Genomic DNA, 13,625 nt, shown 5'->3' on the forward strand with positions numbered 1-13,625 from the left:
TAAGCTTATGAAACCTTGCCAAGTAGACTAACTGCATTTGTCCTGTTCGATAATCCACCATGGGTGCTTTGCATCTCATCTCAGAATAAGCAAAGCCTTAAAATTACATTCAAACTATTTATATAATTTAAGTGCTGCAGATAGTGTTGAAATATGGCGAAGTGGTTTAATGTCAAGGTCATAGTACATAGGACATCATAATGTTAGTGCAAAGACACACTTCTCCAACAGAATACATGGGCTGTTTGAGTTATACATCAAGCTACCAGTATAATGTACATCAAAACAGAAATAAATATGTAAAGCAGTTTCTAAAAATTACTTGACTAGACCTTTTTAATATTCAATAATTCTTTCCAAACATTTTAACCCACAAAATATATACGTAGGTTGAGTATGTACGCACATACACAATTGTGTTTACTGGTGCACTAGTGCTTGTCTTACAGCAAAGCTAGCAGGGGACAGTAGATTGTGCACTAGGTAAATAAATAATAATAATAAATAAAAAATAAACTTTTTTTTAACTGAATGTCTGGAAAATGGAAAGTAAGGGTTTACATAGTAAAATAGAACATCAGCACACATCCTCCGATCTTTGTGCTGAGTCAAACTGTTAAACTAACTCATAAAGAAAAGCAAAGGCTCGCAACTCACTTGTAATGCTTTTTTCAAGTAGACCAATACCGGTCGAAACATTGTATGTCCTGCCTGCTGTGATTGTGAATAAAATACGTGGAGCATTACAAAAGTGAGTTGCGAGCCTTTGCTTTTCTTTAGGGTTTACATAGTACACACATAAGCTTTCCTTAATGACTATATCTGGTTTCAGTATATATTTATGATGTATTTTCTATTAAGGTTGTTGTAGCAGCCAATTTGAATTGTGAGGGCGGGCGGGGGGGGGGGGGGGGGGGGGGTCTCGAGACATGGCCAAAGCATTTCCGGGGGTCCCAAGCTAAAAACGCTGAGAACCCCTGTGCTAGGGGGAAGTAGCTGCCAGATGAGTGGCACAATGACAGACAGGGTAGCAGTGCAAAACGATAGCAATTATAACTTATAAACTGTCTGAACACATTAAACATAATTTTTTACTACTGTATTTCTTCTAAGAGACAAAGGGAAGAAAGAAAACATCTAGTTGTTGACTGGGTAGCTCCAGGTCAACCTTTTCTGGATCAGGGCCCACTTGAACATCAACTGCAAGTGTCTGCAGCCTACTCATCTGATCATTTAACCACATGTTTTAAGTGGCCAGATGGGTGGCCGGTGTGCATGTTATGATCGATCGAGATCTGGCTTTGATCAATAGAAACAATAATATAGCCTACTTTAAGTTTATATTTAGCATATCACATTTCACAAAAAGAAAAAAAAAGAGAAATAAAAGAAACAAATACAATGCCTTTATATATTTTCTTTACAATATTAATATTATTTTATCGTTTATCGTATTGTAGTGTTTTTCTAATAATTTAGGGGCCTATTTGCAAAATCCCCATGGCCCCAGCCCACTGGGTGAGAACCACTGGTTTAACTGATGTATAAGTATTAAACTACACCACAGTGTACTGTGAACTAATCGAAACAGGGTTTTTGGGTTGTAGACAGAACAAGAGTGTGGCTGTGTCCGAAATCATATACTAACATACCATCTAGCATGGCAAATTAGAAGGGGATACTTTTTACTTGTAGAAAAGCTTAGTAGATACTGTAATTGTATGTGAAAACTAAATGCATTCATTTGGGAACTATTACAGCATGAATGCCCTACTAATAGTGACGCAGAAAAACAGCCGATCTACGAGCTCACAACGGGTCATATTTTTAAAGGTTTTAAAAATAAAATTAAAAAAGCAACGAAAGTATGTTGAACAAAAGCATACAAACTATATTAGTATGTAGTATGTGATTGCGGAGACAACCCGTGTGTGGAGGGAGGGAGGGAGTGACGTTTGACGTAGGTGGGTGATGGGTTCAGGTCAGATGGGAGGTCGTCGGTGTCAGGTCACACCGCAGCACCCTGTCCCTCCGTCTCTACATCGTTCCCATCTGTATTAGCGCGTGGGCGTATGCCATGGGGCCGGCATTCTGAGGAGGCTGTGAAAAGGAAGGAGGAGGTTGGGATGAGTTCACAGTTCACACAGTCATGCCTTCTAAATAAAAAAACACACCGGCATGATATGCAACTGCAAAATGTTTTCCCTTAGTACTGTGATAATGACGAATCACATAATTTCAAGTCATGGCATGCTGTTCTTGTGGTAGCTGTGAGGAGAATATATTACAATGTGAAACATATTAGGAACATACGAAGCAGCAATGCAACTTCCATCACCAAATACTGTGAAGCATCAGTTTAGGTTTAATTTGTGTGCGATAGTAGACAATACTGACTTGTTTGTTGCTGTGGTGTTTAGATTAAGATTTAACTGCATCTCCTATGGAGTCCCCCCCCCCTCTCCAACCCCACACCCCACCCCACCCCACACACCCTCACCAATGTTCCTCCAGTTGGTTTTCCTGCTGCTCAGTACTGCCCTCTACGGGGGTGTCCGGCTCTCCCTCTGTGTCCAGCGTCTCCGTGGTGAGGAACATAGTGTCCAGTGTATGTTTGGACACTATGGGGACCGTGGACACAATGGGCGTGGAGCTCAGGGCAGACGACAGTACCGTCTCTGGGGAGATGGCGCAAGGTGGCATGGACAGCGGCGCACAGTGTAAAAAAAGGTTGGGGATCGTCTCAAAGTATGCCATGGCCTGAGCTTCGTGGTCACTGGGTACAACGGACAGCTCCTCCATGTCAGGGGTGGCGTTCTCCACACACAAAGCGGTCTGAGTGTCCACGGCATGGCCCGTCAGCGACTCGCGACTCACCAACATTTCTCTTTGATGAGCTAGAATGGCAGCGGTGATCCCGCTCAGCAAGTCATCTTCCTCTTCAGCAGCAGGACATTGTGATACAACAACCACTGCTGTGTTCTCTCCTCTGTCAAGACCAGTTGCATCCTCCATTGTTTGGAGTAAGGTCACAGGGACATCCATTCCCGTGTCAAATCTATCCACCGATGTTGGCGGGTGCAGGTCAGTCCTCAGAAAGTCAACGGTGTCCTTGATGTCATGTGGTTCCACAGTGCTGCTGCTGCCCAGCGGTGCAGTGACAGCCACTGGCTGTGTCCTTCCTTTAACGTTGCATCTGAGCCGCTTGGCTTTCTTCCGACTTTGATTTATGCTCTTCCGTTTCTAGAAATGAGGACAAGCACACATCATATAGTGACTGTGATACAAGACTATATAGCCAAGCTGCCATGTTTAACATTGGCCTTGTTCATTTTAAACCAATTTTGAATTAATTTATGGTTGAAATTAGTACACAACACAGTACATGTTTCATTCTCCTGTCTTACCACAGGTGCCTTGAACACTGTAGGTACAGCGTCATTCTCAAGGTAGCAGATTCCCTCATGTACTTTGAAGCAAGACGTTGTAAAATGTTCATGGCAAATGTACTGGTGTTGGGAGGGAGTCCAGTCTTCTCGACCCATGTTTTTCAGCCATTGTTGTAACCTATCTGGCTCCTGTAGAGGGAATCTACAACACAGTGGAGATCACACGCTTGGTTAGAGGGGATGACAATGACATCAACCATGAAGATAGTTTTCAGCAAGTTTAAATAACTGAAATAATGACCAAGAGCATATCATTTCTGTCCAGAAGAAACCACCTAACTATTGAACACCCTTTACATCTGTGTGTTGGTTAAATACATATTGAACCAATGGAAAGTATTAAAAAGCACTTCGACAAAAACCTCCTAACTCCACTTGAGCTGTATTTCCTGAAATGTTTACATTTTGGAGTAAGGTGGTTTCTTCCAGAAAGCAGAGATATTCACGTTGTGTTCACATTCACTGTTAAATATTGGACTCTTGCTGGTTGATAATACGAGATACAGCCAACAAATGCACAATACTGTGTGTGGCGATTTCATTGTGTTTCATGATATGTCTGAGAGTCAATTTGCCATGGGGCATACTAGACCAAGAAAGTTCCGGTTCTGTTTTTACTGCTCCTTGTATTGATGATCACTTGTGTAGTAAATGTATGTCTTTATATGTCTTGAATGACAGGACCACAATGGAAATAGCTTTTTGGGTGTTTTTTGCAAACTGTTAATAGAATAAAGTATTCAATCAATCAATATCTTTTGATGGGGCTGGTGGTCAAATCCTGTCTTGTTTGGTGGGGGCTCTGCATTGCCCAGGGGCAGACGGATAGCAGTGGGCCCTAGAGGGTATGCGCATGTCTAAAGTGAGTGACAATTTGGCAAAGTGAGTTTAACATTGTTTAATGCAATCAGATTTTCTGTTTGAATGTATTGGCTGTCAAGGCCAGAAAGTATTATTTTTACTTGGAGACGTTCCCGCATAACTTCCAGGTATGATGATGATGTCAGACGTAGGTATGTGAATTATCGATTAATAGTTAATTGATACATTTTGGTAAGCTTATCGATCGATTAACCGATTAGTTGATAAGCGGCATTTTTGTAAAGAAGATCTGAGAATCTTAATTTCCCTCAAGGTCTAACATAAATTTTTCTGATACACAGAAATAATACAAAGGCAAATTATATTCCTTAATCAAATATTTATTCGTTCCTCGGCCACACACGTGCAGAAAGCATTACATTCACAGAAAACCACCCAATGATAGAAGCGCATAATTTTCAATTAATTACGATTAGTTAACCGTTAAGTTTAATTGACTTATTTCTTAACAGCGATTAATCGATTAACTATTAAAACACATACCCTCTAGTTTCTGAAAATAATCACGATCGCATTGATCGATTACCGTTTTATGAGTTTATGTAATAAATGGTTAGGCTATCGTAAATATATATAATCTATCATCAGCTCAGTGTGTGTGTGTGTGTGTGTGGTGAGAGAGAGAGAGAGAGAGAGAGACAAAGAGTGAGAGAGGAAGAGTGAAATTACATTCCCACTTTCCCAGGTGAATGTTGTAACAATTTGACAACTTTAATATATGCTTATTTTGAAAAACAGCTCAGGCTTTCATGCCATTGACTGAGCAATACAAATGAATGCTTCCGTATAGTGGTGCTTGGTCCCTCATCTCTACCCCAAAACAGTTGATTGGCTATTTACTCATTGTCCACATTTCAACCAATCCGATAAGCCAAGGGCAGGGCGGTGCACTGAGCAGAGAATGGTTGGCACTGGCATCATCATCAAGAGTGTGTGCATTGCATCACTTTATTCAACTAGTTGAACCACCAAGTACACCACAAGTAGCCTACAATGGTACACTTGAAATATTTGTCAAGCTTTGTTGTGAGCTTGTAGATCTCACACACACACACACACACACAGTCACACACACACACACACACACACACACACACACACACACACACACACACACACACACACACACACAAAATCGGCTTCCCGAATATGTTTACCTATGCATGGGTGAAAGCAGTTACCAAGGGCATTGAGGCTTAGACCAAGTGGCCGCCTTTTTAATCCACTGGCGGATAAAGAATGACTAATAGGCCTATCGTTTCAACACACAACCTGGCATTGAACAGCTACATGAAACCTTATAGCCTATGATTCAACACACTTTAAAGCTATAGGTTAATTACCTTTGTGTGTGATATGTGTGATATTGTTGGGTGCTATAATAAAATTTAGCATCTGAGATAAACGGAGCAGAAGTAAGTAAAAGTATTGAAAATTGGAAATATCGCCGTAAAGTAAAAACAAATAAATACTATTAAGTTGGCCTACAATACTTGAGTAAATGTGCTTAGTTTACATTGCATAAACATAGTGTGTTTCTGTGTGGTATCGCGGATAAACACACGTGTCACTGTGTTGTGTCTGTGTCTGTGTGTGTGTGTGTGTGTGCGTGCCGTGCGTGTGTCCATACTTACTGGTAGAAGCTTTTCCTCTCGTCATCGTCGTTGTTTGTCGAGTCATTCTTACAGTGAGACACACAACAATACTTCATCGTCCTGTTGTCACCTTCCTGTCTTTCTACTGTACTCTCGTCTCCTCTCCGAGGTGGAAAGCCTGGTGAAGCGTCTTGGAAAGCCTGGTGAAGCCTGGTTAATCGTCTCCAGGCAGCAGGTGGGCGCGCCGCAGACAGCTTTGCGTGTGTTTGTCGTGTGACGCAAACTACGCGTGACCGTCACGTTTAAGGAAAACGTAGGGTGCGATTGTTGCCTTGTTTTTACCTTACATGTTCATTCATCACATGAAAAGTAGGGGTATACTCATGGGCGTTTTTTTTTTTTACCTTTATTTTATTCTTTTTGCGTTTTTTACAGTGCCCTAAACTGTGGTGCGTGCACCCCTTGTGGTGCGCAAGCGCCTTCTAATCTAGGGGGTGCGCGACATGAAAAGTCTAATGGTGGTGCTATGGTTTTATTTTAAATATATTAACATATTATGCCAATATATGGCAAGTAATGCATAATATAGCCTATGCTGCATATTATGCCATATGCTGCATATATTATCATTATGCCATATTCAGGTTCATATACCGGTATATGTGCATATATGTGGATAAAAAGGAAATAGGCTATATCCTATGTCTCCATATAGCTTATGCAATTTATATTCCCCAGTCCCATGTGGGGACTGGGGACTCGGGAGGTGCATCAGCTAGGTCGGGAGGTAACAGGGGGTGCATGGACGAAAAGGTTTGGGAACCGCTAGGCCTAACCCCTAACAATGAGTTATTTATAGGTAGTATGCCTACAGCAGCGCGCGCGCACACGCACACGCACACACACACACACAGCCTGCTCCATATAACTGTTTTTTAACTGACTTGCTGTCATTCTGGAAGTGGCGGCACGCAAAACAAACAAAAGACCGCATTCTTTGAAACTGAATATTCCATCCACGCATGCTTCTTGTAATAAAAGGTGGAAAACGAACGTTTGGCAAGTGGATATGGCCAAATTTAGGCCAAGGAGTGTTTTTCGTGCAAAACTAATGCTTGGAATGGATTCAGAATCACGAAAACCCCCTAGTTTGACATGTCACATTTATGCTACTTAAAGTATGATGAAATATTGCCTTGATATAGCCTATTGGTTGTCTAATATGTCCATGGTGGGGTAGGCCTATACAAAAATGTCCATAACTTTTTTTCGCGATGTTTCCGGCAGAGCAGACCTCTCATTCTGTGGACCTTAATGACCAAGTGAATAGAAAAAACACAAATAAAAAGTATGTCATGACATCACTTTTGGGCCTGTGGCTCCCCGGCTATATAGGTCAGGGAGGGGTTTTCAACAGGTGGTCCCTGGAAGTATTACATGTGGTGTGGTCCCTGACCATTCATTTAGCAATGTAGGATTTGTTGATTTCTAAAAATGTCACTCCATATAGTTGAGAAACTAGTTGAGAACTGAATGACCTGGTGACCTATGACGACCGTCCATGTAGACATTTACCGACAAGTTGGAGGTCAAGAAATTCAACAGAAAAAGGGAGTTAGAATCCTAAGAGGGGGAAGTGCACCGGATTGTCTGGTTGAGTCATTATTAGGAAATGATTATTGATTAGTAGTCAATGGACCATTGGTTGAGCCCACTGTATATATATATATACACATGGGATGCATAGCAAGTGCTACAAAAGCACTAATCTTAGCCCATATCCCCACACAACACAACAGTGGTCCCCAGGTTGATTCTAAGTAAAGGCCTATTCATAGTCTGGATTTTCGGTGGTGAGGTGACCACCGCTCCGGTGGTGAGCTGACCACCGGAGCTGAAATAACGTTAAGCGGTGGTGAGTAAAAACAGAGAGAGGGGCTGGAGCGGTGGCGGTGGTTTGCTCTTCACCGCGGCTCGTGATGTCATGTTGTAGTTCGGTGGTCACCCCACCACCGGAAATACAGACTATGTATGAGCCTTAAGGGTGGTGGTACGTTGTTCACAATCAGTGTGTGTGTGTGTGTGTATAAGTGAGTGAGAGAGAGAGAGAGAGAGATGTAAAATGTTATCCTTGTTGAAATTCAGCTTCTATCTCAATGACAAAGAGTTTGTTTCTGATTTTCTGTGTTCACAGAGAGAAAGCTGGCTTTCTCTGCTGGACTGATAGCTGCTACGCTACAGTTGTAAAAGGTGTCTAGTCATCTCACAAAGACTGAAATTAAATTTCCCTATAGGGCAATCTGTGACAGCTGCTGAAAGTTGGGGTAACATAATTTTGTATTTATTATTCTGCTTTAAAGTAGCATGTGAGGTCAAACTAGAGTTTTTTCATGATTCTGAATCCATTGCATTTGTTTTGAACGATCAGTCAAAAGGTAGACATCGAAGAGGAAGGACGGGTGGGGTAGGATCAACATATGGAATGTCAGAACAGGTCAGCTCCATATGGAGATGGACAGGTTTGAGGTCAGATGTAGAGTTGCTGGCCAGCTCCATGTATGACTATCCAGCGTTTAATGAGGTCAGTGTCGTGATCTTCATATATGGAGACGGTCATATGGAGTGTGTCACAAGGGATGACGGACTGATGGCTATATATGGTGGCGTGACGGACAGGTTTTCATAGTAATCTGCGACCTAGTTACAATAAAATAAGTGGTCAAAATGACAGATGCTTTCCCGGTTTGAATGGGTTGAGTTGAAACATTGTATAAATCCAAAAAGGCACATCTGACATTTACTTCAATGTCCTCTACGATTAAAAGGTGCCTGCTGCAAGACACAAAATGGACACAAAGGCTATTATTTGAGTTATAAATCGAGCTACAACTCCACATCAGCACAAGAAATAAAGAATACAAAGCCGTTTTTAAAATCACTGGACTGCATTTTTTTTATTCAATATGTTTTTTTTCCTCTTCCAAACATGTACACGGAATATTTTAAATGATACAGTATATATATATACATACACATTTGTGTATTTTGCTTATCTAAAAAGTTGAGGGCCATGTGCGCTTCAAGAGAGACAGGATTGTTTTTTTCTTATTTATTATTATTCTTCTTTTTGGACATCTTGTGTGGTGGTGGTGAAGAAATCCACAAATGGGCTAAGAAGTCACTGGCTGTCAAACATGTACTGGTGGAGACCGGTGTTGCTACCAGTGCTTGTCTTGTCTTTACAGCAAAGCTAGCTGGGGAAATATTTGATTGTGCAGGAGAGGTGGGGAACTGCCAGATGAGTGGCACTATGAACAGATAGGGGGTAGTATGTGCAGAAGGAGAGGTGGGGAACTGCCAGATGAGTGGCACTATGAACAGATAGGGGGTAGTATGTGCAGAAGGAGAGGTGGGGAACTGCCAGATGAGTGGCACTATGAACAGATAGGGGGTAGTATGTGCAGAAGGAGAGGTGGGGAGCTGCCAGATGAGTGGCACTATGAACAGATAGGGGGTAGTACTGTAGTACTGTATAGGAGCTGTGGGCAGAGAAGCCATTAGGGATGGGACGACATAAAAATTACACTTCACGATTGTGGCAAAATATATTTCGATTAACGATATCTCGATAATCAAAATATACTTAAAACTTTAAATGACCCTTTTGTCAACCACCTGAACCCCAAGCATCCCTATTCTGGGGGGCGGGGAACGTTTGGCAACAATAGCCAATCTAAAAGCACACAGCACGTTGTGAGCTTGTAAATCTGCTATTTCTGGCGAATCGATGTAGAGTGAAATAAGGGCGTACCAAATGCACTCTTTACAGGTCAGTTTTATCAAGCAGGTAAGTGGTACTAAATTTGCAGCTCAACAAAAGCGAATTCATTCTGCCATACGATTGTTGTAAGCGTTTGGTTTTATAACGATAAATGATAATAGGTTAACAATTATCCCATCCCCTAGCAGCAATACCTTTCTCTATTGAGGAGTGCAGCTGTGCAAAACATTATGTATCAGTTACACGTTTTAAACAGGCTAAACACAGTTAATGGTTGAACAACACTTTCTTGAAGGTCTTGAAGGTTCTAAATACTTTTCTATGTTTGTGATGGTGGTGGCCTGGGTGAGTACATACATCTTTTGCAATCATGGAAAACACAACAATTCACCTACATACAGGTTTGGGACATTTAACCACTTATTCACCACCATTGAGACCTGCATGAGGCCGATTCTACAAATGCCCTCTAAACCAGTAGTTCTTTCAAGATTTTTTCAAAAAAGCTTTACAGTACAGCACGCTTGTACATCTGCAATTTTTGAATAGCCAATGCTAAAATAAAAATATTGCACGAGGCTTTCCTGGTTTTAACCTTATTAGTTGACCGGAATCCCAAAGCCCCTGCCCCCCTCCAGACTCACTACAAAAAGGGCCCTATTTTCGCCATGCTATACCCCTTATCCCTAAACTTCTTTGCCTTTTTTTTTTTTTTTTTTACTATTTGAAAACATTTTAAAATTGTTCAACTAGCTATCTACATCAACACATTGTGAGCTTGTAGATTGTTTATTTGAACTATTCAAAAATGTTTTTCAAAATAGTAAATAAGGCAAAGAAGTAGCTGATCTACAAGCTCACAATGCACCGCATTGCAACACATTGTTGAGATCAGCCATTTCCATCAATATTCCCACCAGAATAGGGACGCAAGGGTTCATGTGTTTGATAAAAAAATAAAAAAAATACTGATAAACATGATCCTGCTCCTCTCAACCCCAAGTCGAGATGCTGTGTTACACAGGCCAATACAAGTCTAGATACTGCTTTTTGTAAAAAAACAAAAGGAAAGAAATTGAAAAAATGAAAAAAACTAAACAAAAACAATCAATTCCATTACAGGTCTTTGGTACATAACCAGCTACTTTGTCCCATTTGCCGATTATATTTATACAGTAATATATTTAAAAACCAAGCAGCTCCGACGGGGCATATTGTCTGCATCCTTCGTCCAACAGTGCAACTCAACTCAACAGGCGAAATAGACCACACGGAAATGGTGATTCTTTTTTTCCCCAGTTATAACCTCTAAAAAAAGCTTAATTGTCACATGGCAAAATAGCCGGCCTACAAGCTCTCAATGCCCTGCATCGCAACATCTTGTGCACTTGTATATTGGTTATTTTCACTATTTTTCTTTCTTTTAAATTAAATTTTTGCCCATTCCCAAAATAGGGATGCCAGGTTGAAAGTAGTTAACACTGCAGACAAAGGATAAGGGGAATCCTGCAGTACCAATCCTCCGGTAGTTTCAGACTGCATTTCTAGGACCCTAGCGAATGGCCATGTCGACTCCACCAATACATTCTATGTTATAATACATGCAATTTCAAAATTAGATTTTAGGAGTTCTCGACTCAACGTCTCATTCACTTCCATCGTCAAGTGCCACGTGTAATTTTGAAATAAATGACTGCTTCCCACCCAAACGGTATGCAAACTCGATGGGTGCAGTCGACAGCGCAGCCATTCCGACACACTGTCAGCTACTAGCATAGATAAGGGTCCTAGAAATGACTGTACTTACGGTCATGCAACTGCAGCCTCTGGTACTGCAGGAACCCAGCAAGAGCGAGAGACAAAGGGAATAAAGAACACATCCAATTCTTGACCAGGTAGATAGTTCTAAAGCCTGCAGCATACTCCACACAAATGACCAAACCTTTTTTCCAACCTTGGTGGGTCAATATGAACGAAATGATGTCATTGTACAGAACAAAGTGCTTTGGCGACATTCATTTGAGCAGCTCTTGCACCTCCAAGATTTTCTAACTAGTAAAACATCACTGTATAGACATCGACGTGACAGTCCAGAGGATTGTAAACAAGGTGGTACCCAAATATCTAGCCAATTTGTTTTCTAATGTTAGTGGTTTATGCATTTATTCCTGCGCACTTTGTATCTTGCAGATTCAAAATGTATGGGAAATAACTTTTTATACTCTGCAGCAGTTATGTCGAATGGGTTCCCTGCAGACAGCCTTAAGTCTACTAGCTCAGTTTTCTATAAAGAGCTCGCCAGTCAACAGCAGCCATTTCAGCCGTAGTTGTATGTTGTATGTATATATTGTATAAACGTATTGTTTCCGTAAGAATTGCGCCATTTTTAGCAGTTGTGTCAGTTATGTGCTATCGCTTTCCACGAAATTCGGCAATATGGTAGAGGGCCGTGAGAATCCCTCAGGAACTGAAGCTTAAAGTCATTCGTCAAAAGACCTCCGACCTTTAGCTCTCCCAATGAGTCAATTTTATGATTTGCTCGATCGACTTTTTCGGACGTCAAAAAAGCGACCTTGGTAACCACACCCCTTGAACTCGCATTTCCATTCATGCGAGTGGTGTCTGTACTCTGCTTACGTGACTACGGCGTTGACAGACAACCTCTTCAGCCAATCAGCATAACAAAAAAGATGACGTCATCTCAGTGAACAACACTAGCCCAGAACATGGAACCTGATTGCAGCTTTCAGCAAGTATCATGCCATGTCGGGGACACAGCACAAACCCCATATTGTTTGTTATTTAATGCAGAAAGCCTTTGTTTAATTAATCTATATTTTTCCTATTGTGGAGATGTTTATTGGGACCGAAAGTCGCATTTACTATGAAATCCTGCATCTCACGTCCGTCACACCTCCATATATGGTTGCGTCCATCCGTCACACCTCCATATATGGTTGCCAATCCGTCATGCCTCGTGACATCATCCTTATGGTGCGTTCACACGGGCAGATGAAACGATGCAAAGATGCGTTGTGAGTTGATTTGGAGCAGCTACATGCATCGTTGCGCCTTTGCATCATCATGTCGCTGGTTACCTTTGGCAATGAATGGTAGACTGCATCATTTAATCTGCCCCGTGTGAACGCAACATTAGATCTCATATGGATCTGACCTCGTGACATCAAGGAGACCCTTAACGCCTCCAAATATGGTAACGACTCGTGAAGATCACGACACTCATCTAACCCTGGATAACCATACATGACTGGATCCTCACCTCAATCTGCATATATGGAGCCGGCCAGCAACTCTTGTTGATCTGACCTCACCAAATCCTGTACACTCAATTTTTGGGCTTGACCCCGTCTTATAGCTGCTTGCAGCTATATTTATTATTGATTTTTATCTCTGCAACCCCCCAAACACGTGGCAGTATACACACATTTGCACTGAAAGGACCACAACGGAAATAAACACCAATCAATCAACCATGATTTAGATGGTTTTATTTCCGCAATCTGCCAGTAGGTGTAAACCTATATAATCCCTCTCTGAGGGACTACAAACATAACCAGATGGTAATTAATTCATGGAGAGTGATAGCACATCATTTGTCTCTCTGAGACAAATTATGTCACAGCACAATCTATTCCAAGGGTTCCCAAATGTTTCAGGCTGGGAATCCCCAAAATAATCATATTTGAACCACGCACCCTCACAAGCACTTGGAATTGTAGGCCTTACATTTAGTTTGACTCATAAACATAGTGAAAATAGCCAAACTCCAAGCTCACAACTCACACTGTGAGGCGTTGTGAGCTTGTAGATCAGCTATTTTCACAATGTTCCTCTCTTCTTACACAATATTTGACAATTTGGCCAATGTGGTACTAAAAGTCATTCAATTACAACTTA

The 13,625-nt window shown here is 41.4% G+C and overlaps 1 protein-coding gene across 1 annotated transcript; it reads right to left on the bottom strand.

Moving 5' to 3' along the window:
- Nucleotides 1-141: 141 nt before the first annotated feature.
- Nucleotides 142-6,162, bottom strand: LOC306932324 (uncharacterized protein). Its single transcript, XM_079514079.1, has 4 exons — nt 5,966-6,162; nt 3,408-3,591; nt 2,501-3,243; nt 142-2,100 (listed from the first exon to the last, which is right to left on the bottom strand). Exons 1-4 carry the CDS (start codon nt 6,040-6,042, stop codon nt 2,058-2,060), a joined length of 1,047 nt encoding a protein of 348 aa, XP_079370205.1. The 5' UTR covers nt 6,043-6,162; the 3' UTR covers nt 142-2,057.
- Between the last annotated feature and the right edge of the window lie 7,463 nt (nt 6,163-13,625).

This window comes from Electrona antarctica (assembly GCF_951216825.1).
Source record: "Electrona antarctica genome assembly, chromosome: 11".
Classification (NCBI taxonomy): Eukaryota; Metazoa; Chordata; class Actinopteri; order Myctophiformes; family Myctophidae; genus Electrona; species Electrona antarctica.

What these genes read in the sequence shown, in the direction of transcription:
- LOC306932324 (XM_079514079.1), bottom strand. Translation starts at nt 6,042, where the DNA reads ATGAAGTATTGTTGTGTGTCTCACTGTAAGAATGACTCGACAAACAAC. An exon ending in GAGAGGAAAAGCTTCTACCA is followed by an intron (nt 3,592 to 5,965) that starts GTAAGTATGGAC and finishes ACTGTGTTGTAG; the next exon opens with ATTCCCTCTACAGGAGCCAG. An exon ending in CAGTGTTCAAGGCACCTGTG is followed by an intron (nt 3,244 to 3,407) that starts GTAAGACAGGAG and finishes CCTCATTTCTAG; the next exon opens with AAACGGAAGAGCATAAATCA.